Source organism: Sebastes umbrosus, chromosome 15 (assembly GCF_015220745.1).
Source record: "Sebastes umbrosus isolate fSebUmb1 chromosome 15, fSebUmb1.pri, whole genome shotgun sequence".
In the NCBI taxonomy this organism is placed as follows: domain Eukaryota; kingdom Metazoa; phylum Chordata; class Actinopteri; order Perciformes; family Sebastidae; genus Sebastes; species Sebastes umbrosus.
Window position 1 is genome coordinate 22,606,041 of NC_051283.1, and position 22,680 is coordinate 22,628,720.

General features: G+C 39.0%; 3 protein-coding genes and 2 non-coding genes across 6 annotated transcripts in view; 1 reads left to right on the plus strand and 4 right to left on the minus strand.

The window, feature by feature from the left end:
• The window catches only part of chrna11 (cholinergic receptor, nicotinic, alpha 11), a 21,765-nt gene extending 16,809 nt beyond the window's left edge, over window positions 1-4,956 (minus strand). The window contains exon 1 of the mRNA XM_037794389.1: window positions 1,961-4,956. Within this exon, the coding sequence (XP_037650317.1) occupies window positions 1,961-2,150 (190 nt within the window). The 5' untranslated portion in view covers window positions 2,151-4,956. The remainder of the gene's footprint in view (window positions 1-1,960) is intronic.
• The window catches only part of LOC119502992 (small conductance calcium-activated potassium channel protein 1-like), a 16,575-nt gene extending 1,211 nt beyond the window's left edge, over window positions 1-15,364 (plus strand). The window contains exons 2-12 of one of the 2 annotated variants that reach the window (XM_037794387.1): window positions 399-402; window positions 5,125-7,753; window positions 8,002-8,893; window positions 9,411-9,506; window positions 10,102-10,401; window positions 11,024-11,145; window positions 11,591-11,732; window positions 11,817-11,927; window positions 12,354-12,481; window positions 14,563-14,641; window positions 14,777-15,364. In XM_037794387.1, coding sequence (XP_037650315.1) covers window positions 8,036-8,893; window positions 9,411-9,506; window positions 10,102-10,401; window positions 11,024-11,145; window positions 11,591-11,732; window positions 11,817-11,927; window positions 12,354-12,481; window positions 14,563-14,641; window positions 14,777-15,004 — 2,064 coding nt within the window. In that variant the 5' untranslated portion in view covers window positions 399-402; window positions 5,125-7,753; window positions 8,002-8,035 and the 3' untranslated portion in view covers window positions 15,005-15,364. The remainder of the gene's footprint in view (window positions 1-398; window positions 403-5,124; window positions 7,754-8,001; window positions 8,894-9,410; window positions 9,507-10,101; window positions 10,402-11,023; window positions 11,146-11,590; window positions 11,733-11,816; window positions 11,928-12,353; window positions 12,482-14,562; window positions 14,642-14,776) is intronic. The other variant, XM_037794388.1, reaches the window with a different exon arrangement.
• Window positions 15,365-17,960: 2,596 nt separating this feature from the next.
• rps27.1 (ribosomal protein S27) lies at window positions 17,961-22,534 on the minus strand. Its single transcript, XM_037794398.1, has 4 exons — window positions 22,386-22,534; window positions 20,491-20,599; window positions 19,829-19,939; window positions 17,961-18,217 (listed from the first exon to the last, which is right to left on the minus strand). The coding sequence occupies exons 1-4, from the start codon at window positions 22,389-22,391 to the stop codon at window positions 18,189-18,191; spliced, it is 255 nt and encodes an 84-aa protein (XP_037650326.1). The 5' UTR covers window positions 22,392-22,534; the 3' UTR covers window positions 17,961-18,188.
• Window positions 18,479-18,608, minus strand: LOC119504059. The gene has a single exon (XR_005210504.1). It is a non-coding gene; the product is annotated as a small nucleolar RNA SNORA35 (small nucleolar RNA).
• On the minus strand, window positions 20,835-20,964 carry LOC119504058. Its single transcript, XR_005210503.1, has one exon. It is a non-coding gene; the product is annotated as a small nucleolar RNA SNORA35 (small nucleolar RNA).
• Window positions 22,535-22,680: the final 146 nt, after the last annotated feature.

Consider the following 22,680-nt stretch of genomic DNA (forward strand, 5'->3'; position numbering starts at 1 on the left):
CATCAGTGTATGAATGTGTGTGTGAATGGTTGAATGCTGACATGTAGTGTAAACCACTTCGAGTGATCAGAAGACTAGAAAAATGCTGTATAAATGCAAGTCCATTTAAGTGAAGTGAATAAAAATCACAAGGAAAACCTCCAACAGAAACATCACTAGGGAATCACATGAGACTTTTGGGTGGGCGTTCAGTCAGGCATCGAAAAAAAAAAACATGTTGCTGATCAAATCCGAAGATTTAGCCCTCAGCAGCTGAACTTCCATATCTATAAATAGCTGAAGAACAAGACTAAAAAGGAAAGTGATTGAGGAAATAGAGGAAAAACTGGATTTAATGATGAAATTTGCAGAAACCATTAGTCACACTTATCTTGACTTCTATGGTTTTGCAAATGAAGAGAGGTTTAAATTTTTAACATTGATTTAAAAACAAAATACAGAGGGAAATCTACAAACGGGAGAAAGATTCAGAGAGAGCGTGCAGAACAGTCAGTAAACAAAAATTAATCTAATTAGAAATGGTGGGGAGCCTTATCAGGGCATAATTGGCACTAATGAACGTTTAATTAGGTTAGTTTGAAATGCTCAGGACGCAATACACACAAAATGTTAAATAGAGATATTTGTGGACTAATTGAACGGAGGGATTTTCAGCAGACTGTGCTTTGAACCGCAAATGGTGCAGACCAATTAAAAATGTAAAGGATGTTGTGTTGCTATAGTTTCTTCTATGTTTGCCATCTGTGGGTCCATCATAACACAGCAAAGCTTTATTATCCAAATGCTTACATTTTATTTAACATCCTAGTTGTTGTTAGGTTTCTAAATCTACCATTTACACCATGCTGAAGTACAAAGAATCATTATAAAATGATGCTCAAAACATGTAGGATTTCTCCAGGCGGTGCAATAGTGGAGCGATTTAAAAAAAATGGGGTCTCGTATTCGAAGATTTCACTCAGTCTGGTGTTATATAACCTCAATGAAGTGCTAGAAAAGCAGATGCAGAACAACATACTGTATGTGAGACATTGTGGAGCAGCGTGGAAGATCTCTTTTGTTTCTGACTTTGAAGCTTATTTATGGAGAAAGTCAGGGTTCAAGGGTTCAACAGTTGCAGTGCAGAAATGGTCATGCATTGAAAGATGGTTTCATTCCAAGCAAAGTTATGGAACATCCCTGCATGTGTCCTTAAATCTGTCTTTAAAAATTCAGTGTGGTGAAACTTTTGCTTTATGTGTCCTCTTGTCTTTTCTTTGCTGGACTTTTTCTGATCTAAACCGACCTCTTGAAAAACACAAACAAACAGAAAAAGCATTTCAGTGCCGCTGCTTTCTGCCTGTAGGGAAAGTTCACCCGTCTCCTCTCTCAGCCCTGTCATCAGCTGTCAGCCTTTATATTCACTTCTGCTGCTCAGAGCCCCGTCGGCTCGGCTGCAGTAACGCGTCCACAACACACAACAGGGGAGGCGAGATGGAAGAACCGATCTATACGTGCAGTCCAATTGATCTGTGACCAGATCCCCCCCGTCCCCCAGTACATGCACACAGATTTGGACAGAAAGAAGCTTGTGGAATGAGGGGAAGAAAAGCGATGAAATGTCATGACTGCTCAGATTCTCCTACACACTGTTTCTGTCATCCGCCTCGCTGCACAGAATCAATCTGCCTGTTTTAAACATCTCCTGAAGCATCCATAGGTCAACTCAGCATGTATATCCAGAAAAATGAGAACATGAGTTAAGGAAAAATCCCAGAGATGCAAACAGGTGAGCCAGATTCTCACTTTTCCTCTCCTGGAGTCTTTTTTTTTTTTACTTCACAGATCAACAAAAACGACTCCAATTCCTGAATTCCCCATAAAATCACACTTTGAGATTAAAGTGCTACTGCTGCATTTCTGATCCCCGTAAAAAAGAAGAATGAAAGACAGAGAGAGAGAGAGAGGCATTCAGGCTCACCGTGGATCAAAGCAGAGAGGAGCAGAGCCACCGAGTGCCACATCCTGGTGGTGAGGAGCAGGAGAAAAGAGGAGGCAGAAGAGGAGAAGCTCCGGATGTTGAAGGAGGAGGAGGGAGGGAGGTGAGGGAGGAGAGGGAGGACAGACTCAGGAAGCTGCTGGAAATCCCTCGGTCTGCATCCAGTCGGCATCAGAGGGAAGGAGTGTGAGGGTGTGCTGGAAGAGATGGGGAGCTGGGAGGAGGAGGAGGAGGAGGAGGATGAGGAGATGATGGTTGCTGTGGGCTCTCTCTCTCTCTCTCTCTCTCTCTCTCTCTCTGTGTGTCTCCTCGTCTCTCTGGGAGGTGGGACTAAAATGGAGAGCACAAGAGAGGAAAAATGTCAGTGATGGGGGTGAGAGGGGTTGAAGATGGAGCAGGAGGTGGAGGAGGGAGGGTTTTAATTGGTCTGCCGCCATGAGTTGACCTTTTTCGTGACAATAGAAACAGATGATGCACACTATTTTAAACACTAATGGGGAATTGATTGGAAAAAGTGGGATAAAAAAAGGGAATCCATGCAGGAAAAAAAGTAGAAAAGTAGCTCATGGAAAAAAGAAGGGAATGCAAATGAAATGTTTTACATATGCTTTTGCCTCTCAGTGCAAACTGAGCTCAAAAACAGGCACCTTATAGAAAAAATATTGGGGGGGAAAAAATCACCTCTGCATTTAATGTATCCCTCCTTTTATTCTATGAATTGTAAAAGATGAATCACTGTTTAAAACCCTCACTCATTTCATACACATCCCCTGTATTTCATTCCCTTTCCTGTATCTCCCACTGGCTTGTTAACATGTGTAGCACGACATGTTTCAAATATATATATATGGCAGCTGGTTACACATATGATAACACACCAGAGTGGTTACGGTCACGCACCGCTAGACTGGAACTGTGTGAGTCTGCGAGTGTGTGTGTGTGTGTGTGTGTGTGAGCTGCCCCTCAGTGGGGGGTGAGCTTTGAATCATAGTGGGCGATGGACTCCAGTTTAATTGCGAAAGTGCTGGGCTCTGCAGGAGGGCATCGGGAATGTGCATAGTTAAACTCTACTTCTCATTTGTCCTCACGAAATGCTGATGCAAGGGCAGAGGCAGCGAGAAAACCGAAAGACTGGGAGAGTGAGGAAGGGAGGGAGGGGGGGCAGCAAGAGAGGAGGAAGAGAGAGTTGGACTGTATAATAGATTACCCTATTACTTCTACTGCCCTTCGGAATTACCCCTCTCCTAGGCAGCCTGTCACACATCCAGAGCGCTCCTCCGAGCTACAGATTCATGCTCGGCTGCACACACAGGATGGAGAGTGGCCCTCGGAGGCAAAAAGAAGGATGGCTAAGTCACCCTTTAAAGCAGAGAAAACTGCATCAGGCGTGGAGCGAGGACATACAACGTGCATCAGCAATGTATCATCAGAGGAGGAGCATCCTGTTGCTGCATCCTTGATGCTTAAACGTGTGCAAAAATTGACTTTGAGTTCATCTCGTGAAAGAGAGAAAGAAAAAGAAAAAAAAAGCTCCTTGTGCTGTTATGCGCCAGTGAGACACAGTGCCAAAAACAAAATTCATTAGGCATCATAAAAAAAATACAGATTGGAGGCACCGAGGCGTGGGTGACATCTGGTGGTTTGTTTTTCCAACTGCATGCTGGCTGGAGCTCAGCAAAACGCTGGCAGGAGGAGTGAGGTGATGGTGTTAATTAATGAGGAAGAAACCGGGCTAAATGAAACGAGAAGATGATGAGAGCCAGTGCTGTGAAGAGAGTAATTAGGAAACAATACAGGCAGATGAAAAAAAAACACTGAGCAATGTGTGGATTAAAGCCATATCAATGATGATGACAGGTGGAGGAAGAGAAGGAGGATTGTGAATCATGTGGACAATAAGATGTTGCATTTTCATTTTTGATTGTGATTTTACATTAATTGCACAGCAGCGGTGATGGCCTTCGCTCTGGCGTGACCACAGCTTATCCTCTCCCTGTGCTAAATGCTGAAGGCCGTCCCTGACAATGCAGCCATCAGCCATCAGGGCTGCTGTGCTGTGTGTTTTTAATTACTCTGCTGATTGGATTAGGCCCTCTCCTACGCTGACACGTCCCCTCCACTTAATAGGGTGTTATCGACAAAAACGAGCACATACATCCACTCGCCTGTGACGTCTGATTTGTCAGAGTGGCCTTTTTTTTGTCTTGAATGGGAGTGGAGTAGATGAAGTTCTCTTCTAATAGACAGCTATATCCTGCCCCAGCGAGCCTCGGAGCAGGTGGGCAGAAGTCGACCGTTATACAATAAACTTTTATGGTGTGAAATCTTAAAAGGGCACCTTATCGATTTAGCATCATACTTCTGTAACATTGTCAATGAGGCAGAACCAGATATATCGCCCTTTTTATTCCACAGTCTCCTCTTAATGTTAAAACCTTCCGTTACCCACAATGCATCTCCACCATGACAGTTCGGTCAGAGATTTGGGTGTGCAATGCCGGCCTCGAGCCGCCAGCTCTACTGACTGTGAAGCTACAGCCCCGAGACAGTTAGCTTAGCTTAGCATAAAGACTGGAAACGAGGGGAAACAGCTAGCCTGGCTCTGTTCAGAGGACAACAAAATCTGCCTTCCAGCGCCTTTTAAAGCTCTTTCATTAATGTGTCTTGTTTGTTTAATCTGAAGTGCAAATATGACAAGTTGTGGATTTATGGTGGATTATGTGCCAGACAATTTCTTGGCCGGGTGCAGTGACTTCCCAGATTCTCCGCTGGTTGCTTGGCAACCTCACGGTAACAGTTTCCTGGATGTGGCTTCAAATGAGAAATTAGACTTGAAGCCGTTTCTGTAAAGTCTACTGGATTATATTTGTTCTTCATTAACAAGAGTTATTTGAGAACTATTGGAAATATTGTTCTTGGATGGATGTGTTAAATTCAAACACAGATGGACTTTGAAAATAAGTTAGTGTGTTTGTGAATGCTGGTCTGAAAGATTAGTTCATTACATATAGTGAGAAATGGATCTTCAACCTTTTTACCCATTTACAATATGGGTTAAGATGAGAAGATGCTTGTTAGAGAATATTGTTAAAGGTTGAGTGTTATGTTATATTCTTTATTTATGGTCATACATATTTTTCTTGGAGTGCTGCAGGAATGAGTCCTAAAACCCAGAAATGAGTTAGCATTTTAACACTTCCGGTTCCCTCATCTGGCCATCAATGGGTTTTGAGTTAGATGCCTGAACTAAGGTCTGGGGTTAACGCAAATGAAGAGATTTTATTGTTTTGTTCTATATCATAAAGTACGTCAGTAAATGTCCCACTCGTGAACTGTGAAGCTTTTACTCGTTTTAAAAAAGCCGTTTGCTAAAGAGTGGCTAAATAAGACTACAAAACGTCATCACTCCTTTAACTTAGTGGTGGTGACGTGAAGTCATTAAACTGTGGTGTAGTTTGTTATAGCCCAACGTTAGCGCTTTACTTCTGCTGATGCTTAAGAAGTCTTAAATGTTGTGTTAATTTGTCGAGATAATCTTGATGAACAAAAGGTGTAAGTATCATAAACGTTTGTTTCCCACAGAGCTTATTTTCTGCAATAATCCAAAACCCAATTGAAAAATCCCATTGGCTTTTTGTCGAGGGAACCCATGCCAATGCTAACTTCCTGCTTGGCCTATAAAAATATGTCATCCCTGCATCACTCTATGCAAGGCAAGGCAGCTTTATTTGTATAGCAGACATATGAGAGTCATTTTTTTATCTAACTCTTGGCAAATAAGGACAATTCCCAAAATGTGAAACTATTCCTTTAACCCTAATCGTGACTTTTGATCTTTAAAGCATAAACATTTCTAACTGCTGTTTGCATCCTGATGGGACTTCTTTATCTTTTGACCAATTTGTCCCAACAGGTCAGGACTGACGCAATTAATATCCTGACCGGTAGATGAAACTGACCCGCACCCTCAAGATTCAGGGCATGACGCAGATTTGCCATTTACCAGCCACCGCAATTAGTGGAGTCAAAACATCCCCGTTTAATTTCACTTTCTTAGCAGCAAAAGGATGATTGATGCAATAGAGGAGACTAATTGAAAACGTGCTGGCTACCGGCCACGGAGCCGAGAGAGGAATTGACATACTTAGCCACCAGCTACAGCGGCCAGGATTTACAAGCATTTGGCTGGAGGCTTGAATTAATTTGAAGCCTTGCAGATGTGCATATATCCTTTCAGCATCTTGCTATTAAAAGGACAACTTAATTTAAGAACATTCATAGTCTTTATCACCGCAGCAGAGGGAGTCTTGCTTGCTAGCAGACCAAATAGACATATATTAGGATCTAGTTCTGTGCAAGGATGTGAGATATGGTCTGTATTTACTAGATACCATCCGCAAGGGTTTGAAGTGTTCACAGTCACGCACTGAAGCACAGACAGTTGGGAGCTTCCTGCCTGCAGAATATCAAAACAAAAAAACCCAGGCAGCAGCATCTGGCTAAGTCTCAGAGTAGAACATAGTAGTTTTAGCATAATTAATCTATTTTACATCTGGTGGGACGTCAGACTGTCTGATCAGACTACCCCCATGTCTTCGCTTTCCCACCTGTGCACATGTCATACAGCCCACCACCGACCTCCTTCACCCTCCATCTATCTTTAAATACATGTTATCTTCAGATTAGATAATGCCTTTCTTTATCCTGCTACTATCCGGACGTGCTCCACCCACTCCCTACCCCCTTTGCTCCTTAGGTCTAGAGCTCTGTTATCTGTGGACCCATCTGTCACAAGGATTTAGATAAATAAATGATGCCGAATGTCATTGTTATGACTTTAATGCTTAATACTCCAACCCCCGCTCTGTGCATATTGTTCGCTTAAGGAGTGACATATTTGATATTTCATAAGCTCATAAGTATCAGATCTATGTCTCTCTTGATTAATCTGCAATACTAATCTGCTGAATTGATATTGAGGACCGTTATTCTGTTTTAGAAGATTAGATTTATTTAAAGTTAAAGTTTGTATCACCCACTTTGCAATTCTATCGTGACAATAATCATCAATTGATGAAATTACAAATGAAAAGGGATGTAATAGCATTTCTTAGCAAATTGTGAGAATGATTTCAAGCTGATTTTTGACACCAGGGCACCAATGTATAAGCAGATGTCCCCTCCCACACACACACACACACACACATAGGGAGGAGAAAATCTGCCAATCCCGGCTAAAAAACAGACAGATGACTCATTCTTTGCCTTCAATGCAACATCTGCAACTTAGATACTTTGCAGTCATTAAGCTCCTCCAGCTTTAAGGAAGATGCACTGATGGTGGACAAATCGTACACGGCCCAACAAGGGAAAACATGCCTGAAAATGTAACGGATGTCCACGGGTATTTACCTCGTATGTCGTCATATGAGGGTGAAGTTCATGACCTCAGCTTCAATCTATGGGAGGGGCTCCGTGATGCCAAGGCTGCTAATGGATTGCTTGAAAGTTTCTACACGCAGAGCCTGGGACGTTTGGAATATGTTGATCTGATCACGCCAGAGCTCATTGATGTTGCAGCTTGATTAGTTTTTATATTACAAATTTGAATGTTTTCTTTATGAAAGTGTTGTGTTTGAGTCCAAGTTGCAACAGGATTGTATTCGGAGGATCTCTTTGTGACTCAGGCCGATGTGACCTTCAGGACCTTAAGAAGATTGAACACTAAAATACTTTCCAGATAAAACAGTTGTCTGTGAAACTTGACTTCAGAAGGTAAGAATAAAAAGAGCTGAAAATATTTTAACATTTTTGAGCTTACACTCCAGTTAAGTTTGAGACTAAATTTTGATTAATGTGCATTAAAACAAATATTTGTTATTGGCCAAATTATTGAAAGAGGGTATTGTTTTGCTCTTTAGATGTTTTCTTGTAGCTGTAGTTTTCTTTCACAATGCTTTTCTCAACTTTTTAACCTCACTTGCCTCTAATATTTTCCTTCTCTGTTCAAACCTCTTCAAAAGATTTGGTGTATCCTCACCTGTAAACCGTCTCACCATGGAGCACTCCCCCTCCATGAACATGTCAGTGGTGGATAGAGACGATGTGGAGGACCAGCGCCCCCTCCTCCCGCCGAGGATGGTTCCTCCACCTCAGGCCTGCTCAGCGCAGTGTGGGATCCACCACACAGTCCACACATCAGCCGAACACCCCGTGTGGCTGGACAGAACCCAGGCCATGGCCACCACTCCTCTATACAACGGCCACCTTTACGTCGCACCTTCACCTCGCTCCAACAGGAGGGTAGACAAAGGCAAAGGGAAGAAATGTGAGAAAAGGTCAGCGGGGAGTAGACAGAATCCAACACACAAGGAGTGTAATCACCAGTGCCAAGCCAAAAAAGCAGGAGCTCACAGACTCCAGGAGAAAGTCACCTCTTTCTCCGACGTCCCCATTTCTCCTTGTGGGTCGCCCTTCAGGGGCCCCTGCAGGTCGCACTTGGACGTCAAGGATGTTGAGGGCAGAGCGCGCCGCAAGTCAGGCAACGTTTTTTTGGAGATGCACAACCGCCAGAGTCTCCCGGAGATCATCATCACCAGCAAAGATGACGACTTCCAGTCACACAATGAGACGTTCCAGCATCGCCAGGACCTGACCGAGGGCAAAGGCTTTCTCCCGGGTGCCGAGTGTCCCTGCCCGAACCCCAATCCCAATTCCCAAACCAGCCCAAAACACAAAGAGGACGACAAGGACGACTCATACTCGAGGACCCACAACATCGGCTGGCGGCTGGTCCACAGGAGGGCTCTGTTTTTGAGGAGGCAGCGGCTGAACGACTGCGCCCTGGCAGTGGGGATATTCGGGATGGTGTTGATGGTGACGGAGACGGAGCTCTCCTGGAGCGTCTACAGCAAGGTCAGAAAGACAGGAAAACCAGACTGAGACCCTGATAATTCATTTGAGCAATGGGAATGTAAAGGTTTTTTAAAAATTTCAAGAAAAGAAATCCCTCTGCACAAGTGTAGTGATCATCTTTTCTGAAAAGAACACATTTTTTGTCAAAGCCTTACTGCCTAAGTAATCACATTTTTGAGTAATAACATACTTCACCCTTCACTTCATTTGCCACTGAGAAAAAGAAAACCTGTTAATAGTCCTCCAGGGATATTTTTTCTTTGTTTTACTTACCCTTTTCCCCCCACATAATCTTTATAACTGCACAATCTGTCGAGTTAGCGGGGAAATGCACATTACCCCCATAAGATCATGTTCATTAAATCATGCAAATGGATTATCTAAATGTATGTGAGATTATAAGGTTACAGAGAAGCCATTTCATAGATTGTGCTTTGTAATGACTAACAGCCATCAGCTCGACAATGATGTCATGTTTGCGTGTGTTCATCTGTGTGTGTGTTTGTGTGTCTCGCAGAGCTCCGTCTACTCCCTCGCACTCAAGTCCATCATCAGCTTCTCTACGGTCATCCTGCTGGGCTTCATCATAGCGTACCACTGCTGTGAGATTCAGGTAACTCATCTGTTCATAATTATTTCAGGTTTGCCCACGGTCTCCTCCAGGGACATTCTCTCAAATGTAAAGGTTTCTCTGAAAATCTGTAGCAAAAAGCAGTCCATATCTGCAATGAAGGAATCACCAACTATCCTTTTTTTTTTTTTTTTTTGGATAGTCATTTCATGGGGAACTGAAAATGGTCTCATTTAAAAAAGGCACTGAAGTTTCTACAACAGTGATTCCCAAACTTGTATCCCTCTAAAATTGAGCAAAGTCTTTTTATGCCCACTCATCACAAGTTACGGCACTGTGAGCAAACCAAGAAGTGTTTTTTTATTCTCAGGCTGTTTCGTTCGAAGGATTTTTAGAGATGAAAGTGTCAAATATAATAAATATTTTACAAGGGGAAAGAAAAAACTGAAAATCATTGTGTGAAACAGAAACATGTTTTCTTTTCAAAAAGCTTAGTACAAGGTTTTCCACTTATGCAGTTGTACTTCCCAAGACTAACAGTATAAGATGTGTAAACCTTGAGACCTTCCAGAAATATCTTGGATCCAAGTTCGATGGTCATTTTCACTATAATGTACTCTCCCCGCCTCTCTGGCAGCTCTACGTTCATGACATTGGTGCAGAGGATTGGCGGATTGCCATGACAAGCGACCGTATGGCTCTGGTAGCCCTGGAGCTGGCGGCGGCGGCCATTCACCCCTACCCCGTGGGTCTGTTGGCGTACTTCCAGGAGACCTTCCAGCACACCACGGCTCACCTATCGCTGTCAGAGACGGAGCTGGAGATCATCCTGGCTCTGCCCATGTTCATGAGGCTCTACCTGCTGGGCCGGGCCATGATGCTGCACAGCCGCCTCTTCACTGACACGGCGTCTCGCAGCATTGGAGCGCTCAATAAGGTGGGAGGTCACCCGTGGGCTGCCTACACAATCTGGCTTGGACAGTACTATGATGAGATCATAACACTTGTAAATGAAAGAGGCTTTGCACCGTCTATTTTGATGTGATTTTGGGGCAGAAACCTGTTAAGGGACATGATTCATGGGATCTTAAAGTTAATATTTTGGATTTGGGCTGGGCTTCCTCTATGAATATTTCAACACATCTGTTTATGTCTTATGTCTAGGTGGGCCGAGGGGTCTGTAGAGGTGTGGCAATTGAGGTGTGACTATCAGTTTGGCCCCCCATGAATCCCAGTGGTTTCACATGTTGATTACGTCCCCTTGCTAGCTCTCCTTTGCTTGTCTGCTTTCTTTTCCACAGTTTGATAATAAGCACCCGGCTAATCCCTTCCCTTATAAATACTATTTAAGAGTGATGAAAATGACCTTTGTCTCCCCACCGCAATGCCAAACCTACGATCCATGTATCAAGCCAGATTGAGAACAAGTTTTCTTATCCCTCATCTCCTCTGTAATATATAATCATAATCTGACAGGTGCTATCCTAAATAGTCTGGCTAAGTAGGCCCCTACTGTCAAAAATCGTGACGCAAATGCATTCTCGTTTTGTGATCTTTAGATCCACTTCAACACCCGGTTTGTGGGGAAAACACTAATGACCACCTACCCCGGGACTGTGCTGATGATTTTCAGCGTCTCTCTGTGGATTGTGGCAGCGTGGGGCTTACATGTTTGTGAGAGGTATGTGGTGATATATATCAGCCTACTGCTGCATCTGTAGTGGAGTCTGTAGTGCTCAAGGCCTAATATATTTAATATTTAATTATCATCCAAACATTGGCAGATGCACAGTATTACTTTAATGTTTCTACTGCAGCAAAAAATCCAATTTTCACTCTGCTGTAAAACATCTGTACTGACTGGATGGCACTGACAAGCTCAAATATCACCTAACCTTGACTTGATGTTGATAATGTGGTTTTTTTTGGATGAATATTGGTGGTTTTTAATACAAAATGCAATTTAAACTAGGAGTGGGTTAGGGGGGAAAAAGTCATCAGTAATGTGAAAGTAGAGTAGATATTCATTATTCAGCTACAGTAATCAGTAAAGCAGCATTTGAGACCAGAAAAAGACAAAATATAAGCAACATGAAAATATAATAATATCCTTTTTATTCCTACAGACACCACAACTACAGGGATCTGAGTAGCAACTACATGGAGGCCTTGTGGATGGTCTCTGTCACCTTCCTGTCCATCGGTTACGGAGACGTGGTGCCTCACACCTACTGCGGTCGCAGCATCTGCCTCCTCACTGGAATAATGGTGAGTCAAGGGGTTTATAGTTTCCTCTATAACAAGATCCTGACTGTAAATCATAATAAAAGTGTTTAATACTGACTGTCACAGGGAGCTGGCTGCACAGTCCTGGTGGTGGCGGTGGTTGCCAGGAAGCTGGAGTTGACCAGAGCAGAGAAACATGTTCACAACTTCATGATGGACTCCCACATCACCAAGAGGGTAAATACCAATATCATCCTTAGTGGGGCTTTATTTTATGTAGTAATGTTAATTTAAATAGGCCCAAAAATGAGAGAGGTTCTGCACAAGTAAGAAGCTGCTAGCGGAGTGAATAGGTTTACCTTGCTTCGAGACAAATTGTTTACAGAATACTCCAGCAGCATGTTGTTTTTTAGGAAAAAAAAGCCTAAAAACAGAGAGTTTCATGAGAAAACAGCAGATTATCTCACCCCACAAACAGATTTTTTTCTCTTGTTTTAAGAAAAATCAGGTTTGAAAGTTGAGTATAAGACAAAATGACTGTAGTACACAGAGTTAAACACATTATGTTGGTGTTGTTCAGCATGTGCAGTAACAAAGCAGTGCTTTCAGGTCATGTGCATAAACATAAAATAACTCTCCTGATTTTCTACATCCTTTCACTAGATAAAAATTGCTGCAGCAAATGTGCTGAGAGAGACTTGGCTTATCTACAAACACACTAAGCTGTCAAAAGAAAGAGACCACAGCAGAGTCCGCATGCACCAGCGGAAGCTGCTTCTGGCCATCCACCAGTAAGACACTTAACCCTAATATAAAGCTGTTTTTCCTGTCTTGTCACTTGATTTGCTACATGTGCTATGGTGTAATAATTATCTGTTTATCAATCAGTACCTAACATTAGTATCTTTACTTTCACATCACTTGGCTTTAGTTTTCCATCCTGGTAAACAGCGTATCAATGTGAAAATAAACCTTTAAACCAATACACATGAACACACACCTCTTCCTTCCTTCCTACCTTTCTCTCTCTAACAGATATTTAATGATCATCCACCCTTATACCCATTTCCAACAAGAAATGACTAAATTTATGTATTAAATCAGGGTTTTTTATCAAACCTGTCATAGAAGAAGTATTTTTATTTTATAAAAATGTGATAGAAAAGTCATAGTATAGTTTTCCATAAAAATAATTTAAACATAATAATATAATATGCGATAAAAAAAATTCACAATATAGCATGTCATAAAAAATGTCATAAAAAGTCATAGTATAGTATGTCGTTAAATGTCATAAAAATGTATGTCATAAAAAAAGCCATAGTATAGTAAGTTATAAGAATGTCATAAGAAATGTATGTGATTAAAACAAGTCATAGTATAGTGTGCCATAAAAAAAGTTTTAAAAAATCAATAAATCATAATATATGTTATAAAAATGTCTTTAAAGAAGTCATAGTGGGCAACCCGATAGCCAAGTGACAAGTTAGAGCGCATACCACAATTCACTTTCAAGTCAACGAAAGGCAAGAATTGCCCAAAAACAATATGAAAAATTCATAATATAGTATGCCATAAAAATGTCATTTAAAAAGTCATAACATTCTGCCATAAAACACATTATACGTCAAAAAAGTCAGAAAAAGTCATTGTATAGTACGCCTTAGAAAATTCATAAAAATGTCATAGTATAGTATGCCATGAACAAATTATAGTATAGTATGTCATAAAAATGTAATGTAAAAAGGCATAGTATTATGCCAAAAAAAGTGAAAAAGTATGTCATAAAAAGTCAGTCATGATATAATGTGCCTAAAAAACGACATAAAGATTTCATAGTATAGCATATTAAAAAATGTCATATAATATGCCATAGAAATGTCAGATAAAAAGAATATCACAAAAATGTCATAGTATAGTATGCTATAAAACATACATAGTATTGTATTCCATTAAAAGTTAGAAAACAAAAAGTCATAGTAAAGTATACCATAAAATAATGCCATAAAAAATTCATAGTATAGTATGGCATTAAAAAGTCCTAAAAAAGTCCTAGTATAATATGCCAAAAAAAGTCATAGTTTAGTATGCCATAACAATGTCATAAAAAAGTTATACTATATTATGCCATAAAAAAGTCATAGAATTGTATGTCATAAAAATGTCAATAATAAAGTCATAGTATAGTATGCCATAACAAATATCATAAAAATGTCCAAGTATAATCCAATTCAATTAATTTTTGTCATATTTGCTCAAACTGTCACTATATCCTGACAGATCTCATGTATCAGGTTCCTCTATTTTCTATACACATTCTATACAGTATATACTACATACTACTCGTCATAGTACGCTGTCTTAGCAGTTAGTATATCAAAAATATCAACATAATTTACCATTTTATACTATAAATATATATATACTGTATATATTTTATACCATGATAGAATATGTGTTAAACTTCACAAAGACATCAAAAAAGTTTTCCTGAGATTTAATTGTTTTCCAAGATTTTTGGAGCTGTTTCACCACCACCCAGTTGATTTCATTTTGTTGGCTGTGAGTAGCCACTCCATTTCCTTTGTGTAATGCATTGTGGGAGAATAGTGTCTGTATATAGTATGCATACTGAATGGTCACTTTTCCAGTGTGAATAAAAAGAAAGAGAACTGCTTCAAATCTGCATAATCCACAGGCTGTAAGCAGTGTTTTAAAAACTGTCCATGTGTTGTATTTATGGGTTGTTTATTGGTAATGTGGGTGAAATGGCCCTTTAAATTTCTCTTCTCATCACTTTTTTTATATTATAAAAGTAGTAATGTCATATTAACCTCCTGTAGCACCTAAAACTAAATAATTTTGTCCCCAGGCTGCGGCAGGTGAAGATAGAGAAGAGGATACTGGCAGACCAGGGGAATGCACTTGCGGACTTCTGCAAGGTGAGAGAGGCAAGTGAACGCATCATTTTCTATCAGGACCTGATAAAACCTCAACAAAGTAGCATCTAACATTCCCTGACGCCTTTTCTTTCTCTTCTCTTCATGGATTTACACGCACCTCCATGGACATCAACCCCAACGCAGATGCAAGCCCAGTTGTATGACGTGCTAGCAGAGGTGCAGGGCTGCAGGGGGGAGCTGGACACACACATCCACAGCCTGGAGAAACACATTGAAGAGCTGAGAGAGGGCTTCAGGAGCCTGATGCCGCTCCTGTCCAACACCCTGTCAACGCAGAACTCCTCCATCCGCCACCTGCTCAGGGAGAGGGAGGTGAAGACGGAGACTGCTGGTGCAAGTGTGGACAGGTAGAGAGTGGCTGAAGAAGGTGATCGAGGAGATATAAAGGCTTCTCAGGTAGAGCTATCTGCCTATAATACATCTAAAGTGATCATGTTGGGACATTTTCCTCACAGGAGGTGGACAGATGTGTTAATAACAAAGTGAAGGCTGTATAGAAGTATGTAAAATTGTATTAAACGAAATAGGTAGCACCATTTTCTGTAGCAGAGGTACCATACAAATGTAGAAATTAGTCATAATTCACTCCTTATGAAGGCTTTTTGCATCTTTCCTGGAGTGTCAGAAAAAAACCTGACTGTGGCAGTAAAATAACCTAATAATAAAACAACCAAACTGTAATTGCTTTTTTCATAAAATCTTTCGACATACTACTATTACTTTTTTTCATGAAATTTTTCGTCATACTATATCATGACTTTTTTTGGTGAAATTTTTCGACATACTTTACTAAAAAATGTTAATGAAATTTTTCGACATACTTTACTAAAAAATGTTAATGAAATTTTTCGACATACTATACTATTACTTTTTTTCATGAAATCTTTCGACATACTACTACGACTTTTTTCATGACATTTTTTGACATACTAAACTATGACATTTTTTGGTGAAATTTTTCATCATGCTATACCATGACTTTTTTTGGTGAAATTTTTCAACATAGTATACTATGACTTTTTTTCATGAAATCTTTCAACATACTATGACTTTTTCATGATATTTTTGGACATACTATACTATTACTTTTTTTCATGAAATCTTTCGACATATTTTACTATAAGATTTTTTAATGAAATTTTTCGACACATACTATATTATTACTTTTTTTCATGAAATCTTTCGACATACTATACTATGACTTTTTTGGTGAAATTTTTCAACATGCTATACTATGACTTTTTTTTGGTGAAATTTTTCGACATATTTTACTATAAGATTTTTTAATGAAATTTTTTGACATACTATGACTTTTTTTCATGAAATCTTTCAACATACTACTATGACTTTTTTTCATGACATTTTTCGACATACTAAACTATGACATTTTTTGGTGAAATTTTTCGAAATACTATACTATTACTTTTTTTCATGAAATTTTTCGTCATACTTCACTATGACTTTTTTTGACATGCTATAATAAGATTTTTTTTCATGAAATTTTTCGACATACTATACCATGACTTTTTTTGGTGAAATTTTTCGACATACTTTACTATAAAAAATGTTAATGAAATTTTTCGACATACTATACTATTACTTTTTTTCATGAAATCTTTCGACATACTACTACGACTTTTTTCATGACATTTTTTGACATACTATACTATGACTTTTTTTGGTGAAATTTTTCGATATACTTTACTATAACATTTTTTCATGAAATCTTTCGACATACTGTGACTTTTTTCATGACATTTTTCAATATACTATACTATGACATTTTTTGGTTACATTTTTCGACATTAGTATACTATGACTTTTTTTCATGAAATTTATCGACATGCTATATGACTTTTTTTCATGACATTTTTCGACATACTTCACTATGACTTTTTCCATGAAATATTTCGACATATTTTACTATAAGATTTTTTAATGAAATTTTTCGACACATACTATATTATTACTTTTGTTCATGAAATCTTTCGACATATTTTACTATAAGATTTTTTAATGAAATTTTTCGACACATACTATATTATTACTTTTTTTCATGAAATATTTCGACATGCTATACTATGACTTTTTTTTGGTGAAATTTTTCGACATATTTTACTATAAGATTTTTTCATGACATTTTTCGACATACTAAACTATGACATTTTTTGGTGAAATTTTTCGAAATACTATACTATTACTTTTTTTCATGAAATTTTTCGTCATACTTCACTATGACTTTTTTTGACATGCTATAATAAGATTTTTTTTCATGAAATTTTTCGACACATACTATATTATTACTTTTTTTCATGAAATTATTGGACATGCTATACTATGACTTTTTTTGGTGAAATTTTTCAACATAGTAAACTATTACTTTTTTTCAGGAAATCTTTCAACATACTATGACTTTTTTGGTGAAATTTTTGGACATACTATACTATTACTTTTTTTCATGAAATCTTTCGACATATTTTACTATAAGATTTTTTAATGAAATTTTTCGACACATACTATATTATTACTTTTTTTCATGAAATCTTTCGACATACTACTATGACTTTTTTTCATGACATTTTTCGGCATACTAAACTATGACATTTTTTGGTGAAATTTTTGGACATACTTCACTGTAACATTTTTTAATAAATTCTTTGGACATACTATGACTTTTTTTCATGACATTTTTGGACATACTATACTATGCCTTTTTTCAGGAAATCTTTCGACATACTATGACATTTTGATGAGATATAGGCAGGTTTTTTTTTTTTTTATATTTTTCAACTGTTTTATGGTGTTTATTTTTAAGACATATTAATCAAATTACAATTAAATTTGTTTTCCTTTCTTACAAGACACTGCAGAAAACCCTCCACAACCAAAAAATAAACCTGGTTAGTTTTGGAGAACAGTTATCATTCCCATGTCAGTGAACAGCTTTACCTGTGAACACTGCATTTTTCTGATCATGTAATACAAAATGCAAGTATGCATTGCAATGCATGTAAGTTCAGTTTGGTATTGAAATATTTAAGAACAGTTTGTAACATTTAGGGGGATCTATTAGCAGAAATTGAATATAAGTATGCTCTATTTAGTGTATAATCACCTGAAAAAATGAATAATGTTCTCGGCTGGATACCGCCAGATCCTACACACTGCACCTTTAAGATGAAAATAGAATTATGAAGATAACCTGTAGCACTTTCATAAAAATGATAAAACCTCTGCCTCTGCATGAAATGTCTCAGACAGTAAGAAATCCTTTCCTTCAAAAAGTAAACTAACCACACACCAACCATTGCTTTAGCCAAAACAATATTTTATTAAGAGAGACAGGGTTGGAGGGTGGAGTTACAGCAACAACCGATCCGTCGACATGAACAGTGGAAATCCATCGGCTGTCCGGTTCGTCTACAGGTCTTGTTTCGGATCAGACCGCTGGGTCTGCCACCGTCTTGGTGAGGCAGAAGGCGCTGATATCAACCGGTCCATCCCCTCCTCTCCCCTTCAGCTCCAGGGAAAACAGCTAGTGCTGCTTCCTCCTGAATGAGCACCCTGCAAGAGGAGACAATGACAGTTAAACAAAAGAGAAGCCTTACAGTACAGAAATACTGCAGGCGTCGCACACTGCTAATTGTCCTGCACAGTGCTGATACAAGCGTCATCTTTCCCCCCCATCATTGTGCTAGCACCAAGCTCAAAAGTGGAAGCTTTGACAGCAAAACAATTAGATTAAAGAGATTAAACAAGCTACACAACGCTAACTACGCCTCCAACAGTAACAGAGTTATACTACACAGTAGCTATAAAGTAGATATTTGTTCTCAGCCTTCGAAAGGGGGGAGCCAGTAGTCTAGTTCAACCCTTCTGCAAACCGAGGTCAATCTGGCACTGGAATGAGATAGGAAATCCATGATAGAGGAAGTCCAGTCACTTGGCAGTGCGGCCAATAAACTTCAAAATGTGTCGCATATGAACACAATTCATGCACAAATCATTTTTCCGGGTCTGAAGCACCAGCTGAATGCCAACAATCAGGTGACTTTACACTTAACGTTACCCGTCACACTGGTGAGAAGATATTAAATCAATGGTTCAGTGTGTTATATACACTCTGTTCTCAATCTTTGTCCATTGTTTAAGTAAGATTATGAACACAAAGCAGAAAAAAAGACTAAAAAGGTTCCCGTTAAGCTGTCACGCATAAAGTAGTAGCAACTGGATCAAATATTGTTCGATATTTAATGCGTGAGGCTACTGAACGAGAGAAAATGTTCACACAGCAACCAGTTCAATACAAGAAATAACCGTAAAAATCACATTCATTTCAGTTTAGGGCTGGCGATATGGCCAAAACCTTCTATCAAGATGCAGGTCATTTCAAATCTCGATAAAGATATATATCACAATAAAGCATGTTTTCTGGGGATTCATTAAATAAATAGTCTATATGAAATAACCACATGGTAAAGTATATTTTTGTATACTCCTGTGTGAATTAAATACTTGACAAATCAAAAGTACTGAGTATTTTGGCATTAATTAAGAACTTGAGTGCAAAATGAGCATAAGTTTTAATTTAAATTATAGAGAAAAAATAAATAAATATAAGTCTAGCCTATAACGTGATAAAAACGATATAGAAAAATATATACGATAGACATTTATATCATTTTGACAATATATATTGTCATATAGCCCAGCCCCATTTCATTCATATGCAGATAACGAAGAATAAAATATTTTGGACTCAAACTTACAAACCGCATTCAATTTTAAAAACAAATCCTCTATGAAAAGTTATTTATTGGTTTGTCTAGTGTCTCTCATGGCAAAACAATGAGCGTACGCTTATTTGTAAAAGCCAAATTTAAGGCATCAAAATGGTATACTGCATTCTTATTCTCAGTTCTGTTGCTGTTGAAAAGGACCCTTACAAAATGCTTGCATCAATTAAGGAATATTGCACAAATTGGTGATCATACATTTTGGGTTCCTACAGGACGTATACCATTTCGTAGCAACTTAAAAATGGTGTGGCGTATAGACTGGCTATTATCGAGCTGCACTAATTATCTCAACTACAACTCTACATGTTAGTAAGAGACCCGTGCTGTGGAGCCAGCCATTAAACCGGTAATGAGTATATTGATGGTTAATACTGACCCTCTGTGAGACGTGCTTTGCCTCCAGTGGGCTGACACAGGACCGTAGAACAACCAACACACAGCACGACTGTCTGCGCGTGGCTGAACACTGTCGTGATCTTGTAGCATCCTGAAAAGAAGACAAGACAAACAAGACACCAGTTACAACTCTGACGTCAAAGTAAATTAATAAATACAATGAGGAGCACCTTCAGTCACAGACTCATCCCCCCTCGGAACAACACAAAGCGTCTGGGTCAGTCCCTCATGCTGGTAGCCATCAGGCTCGACAACCAAGGCTGACACCCACATGAAAACTGCACTATCTGCATCTAACTGCACTACCTGCAACCACCTCTCCTAACCACTGGTGCACTTTAAACTTACTTTACACTACATCCCATATACCATTTTATAGACTGCACATATTACATCTATGTACACTACTTTTTTTTTTTATTGACAGACGGTACACGATGTGTCCATTCACTATGTATATTCTGTATTTCTATTTATTGTTTTATAATCTTTGTGTACACCTGTACCTCTGTATCTGTGCTTTGCTGCTTTGACACCTGAATTTCCCCCCAGGGATTAATAAAGGGTCATCTTATCTTATGTTGCATGACAGTATTGAAGAAAGTGAATCTGCATGGACAAAAAAAAAAAAAAAAACTATACCTGGACATTTGACATCCATGAAGTAAGAGTTGGGACTCTGAACAAGACGCTTCTTCTTGTGCCTCCTCTTCTCCTCCTCAGGGGATGGGTGCAACAAGTCTTTTGCGAGCTGCATTCAAGAATAATGGGGAGAAATTAAACAAAAAGGTGAGTGAATCCCATCAGAAATCTGTTGTGGATCAGTTAAAACTATCACTTAAGATAACACATAGAATGAAAAGATTAAAAAAAGTGGAAGCTTTGACAGCAAAACAATTAGATTACAGAGATTAAACAAGCTACACAACGCTAACTACGCCTCCAACAGTAACAGAGTTATACTATACAGTAGCTATAAAGTAGATATTTGTTCTCAGCCTTCGAAAGGGGGGAGCCAGTGGTCTAGCTCAACCCTTCTGCAAACCGAGGTCAATCTGGCACTGGAATGAGGTTGGAAGCCCATGATAGAGGAAGTCCAGTCACTTGGCAGTGCGGCCAATAAACTTCAAAATGTGTCGCATATGAACACAATTCATGCACAAATCATTTTAAATTCAAAAAATTAAATTGTCAGGGTCTGAAGCACAAAAAAAAATATTTTGGGTTCAAACAAAGCGCATTCAAGTTTAAACCAAATCCTCTATGAAAAGTTATTTATTGGTGTGTCTAGTGTCTCTTATGGCAAAACAATGCGCGTACGCTTATTTGTAAAGGCAAATTGTAAGGCATCAAAATGGTAAAAAAAAATGTTCTTTATGCCGATGCAATAGATTTAAATATGGTCATTGTATCAAGAGATGGTGAGCAAGCTGTCTGTATCTCTGTATTTCAAGATTCAAGAGTTTAATTTGCTATTTGCACCTAATATAAGTACATTTGAATTCTGAGCAGTTTACACCAAGTCAGCTTTAAGAAAAGAAAAAAGGTAGAAAAAGGCACAAGGCAAATTACAGTACAAAATAAATATTACATTCAACTCAACACAATAAATAAATAAATGAACACGCCCTCAGTGTATTCAATAAATAAACTAAACTAGCATAGGAACAATACCCCCAGAATACAAACATACAGTATATATGCTCCATGACCATGTTAAAATAACTTCTAACTCATAAACAATATTTTTAAAAATAAATAATTAATATATTTCAGACTATTACACAGTAGAAGGCAGCATATTGCACAGCATTACAGTGCATTCAGGTCAGGTGTACTGTGTGTCATTGATGGTATATGGAGGTGAGGTGTGGGGTATTTGTGTCCTTCTTTAATGTCCTTTGCAGTGTGTGTTTGTTATGAAATGCTGTTTTGTCTGTCTGTGTTTTTGCATTTGTGTCTGTAGGACCCCCTCAAAACATGAGATGCTACATCTCAAGGGTCTATCCTATCCTTTCAATAAATTAAAATAAAATAACTGCAGTTAACTTTAGTGTTAGGGTTGTTTTTGTTCTGCTAAATGCTGCGTTCAGGCTCCTCTGGTGCGTTCAGGCTCCACTGCAGGCCTACATAACTCTCATTAGGTAACGGAAGGCTACGCATTTACGTAAATCTTGGGTAAATCTCTACATATTTGAGGGTTATTTGTTCATTCACCCATTCATTAACCTAACGACATTAGAATCTGGTTTAAATCCCGGCTGTAAAGGTTTAGTTTTCTGTGTTTTAAGCTCCTTCGTGTCCTCTGTTGAACTGGCTCCATGTCTGCGGTGTGCGCGCGGCCATCTTGTGTCACAATGCGCCTCACAATGTGCAGAATTATTGTGTTAAAACTGGAATTAAAATCAGCTTAAGCTTCTGAAACCGACACAGGTCGAGTCGCTAATGTCTTTACGTAAGTGTTGAGCCGTGTGGCGGCTCTCCAACACTCTATTAAATGGTAAAATGTCATTTTACACCGGCCTCCGGATACTCACTGGCATGTTGGCGAGGAAATAGCCGCTGCCGAAAAGGAGGCATCACCGGAAGCGACGGGTTGATATCCGTGGCTCGTTTGAGCACAAACCGGACGTGACGTATTTAACAGGACGTGGCGGCCATGTTGGTGAGGTCGAAACTCCGCCCTGGTCCCTCTCTCTCTCTCTAGGCTCCCTCTGCAGAGCAAACCTTTATATGTTTAAACCCAACATGTCCAAATATGCACAACGATAATTACTATTTTGACGAAAAAAAACAAAATGTCTTTTCCTATAAGAAGTGCCAAATACGAAA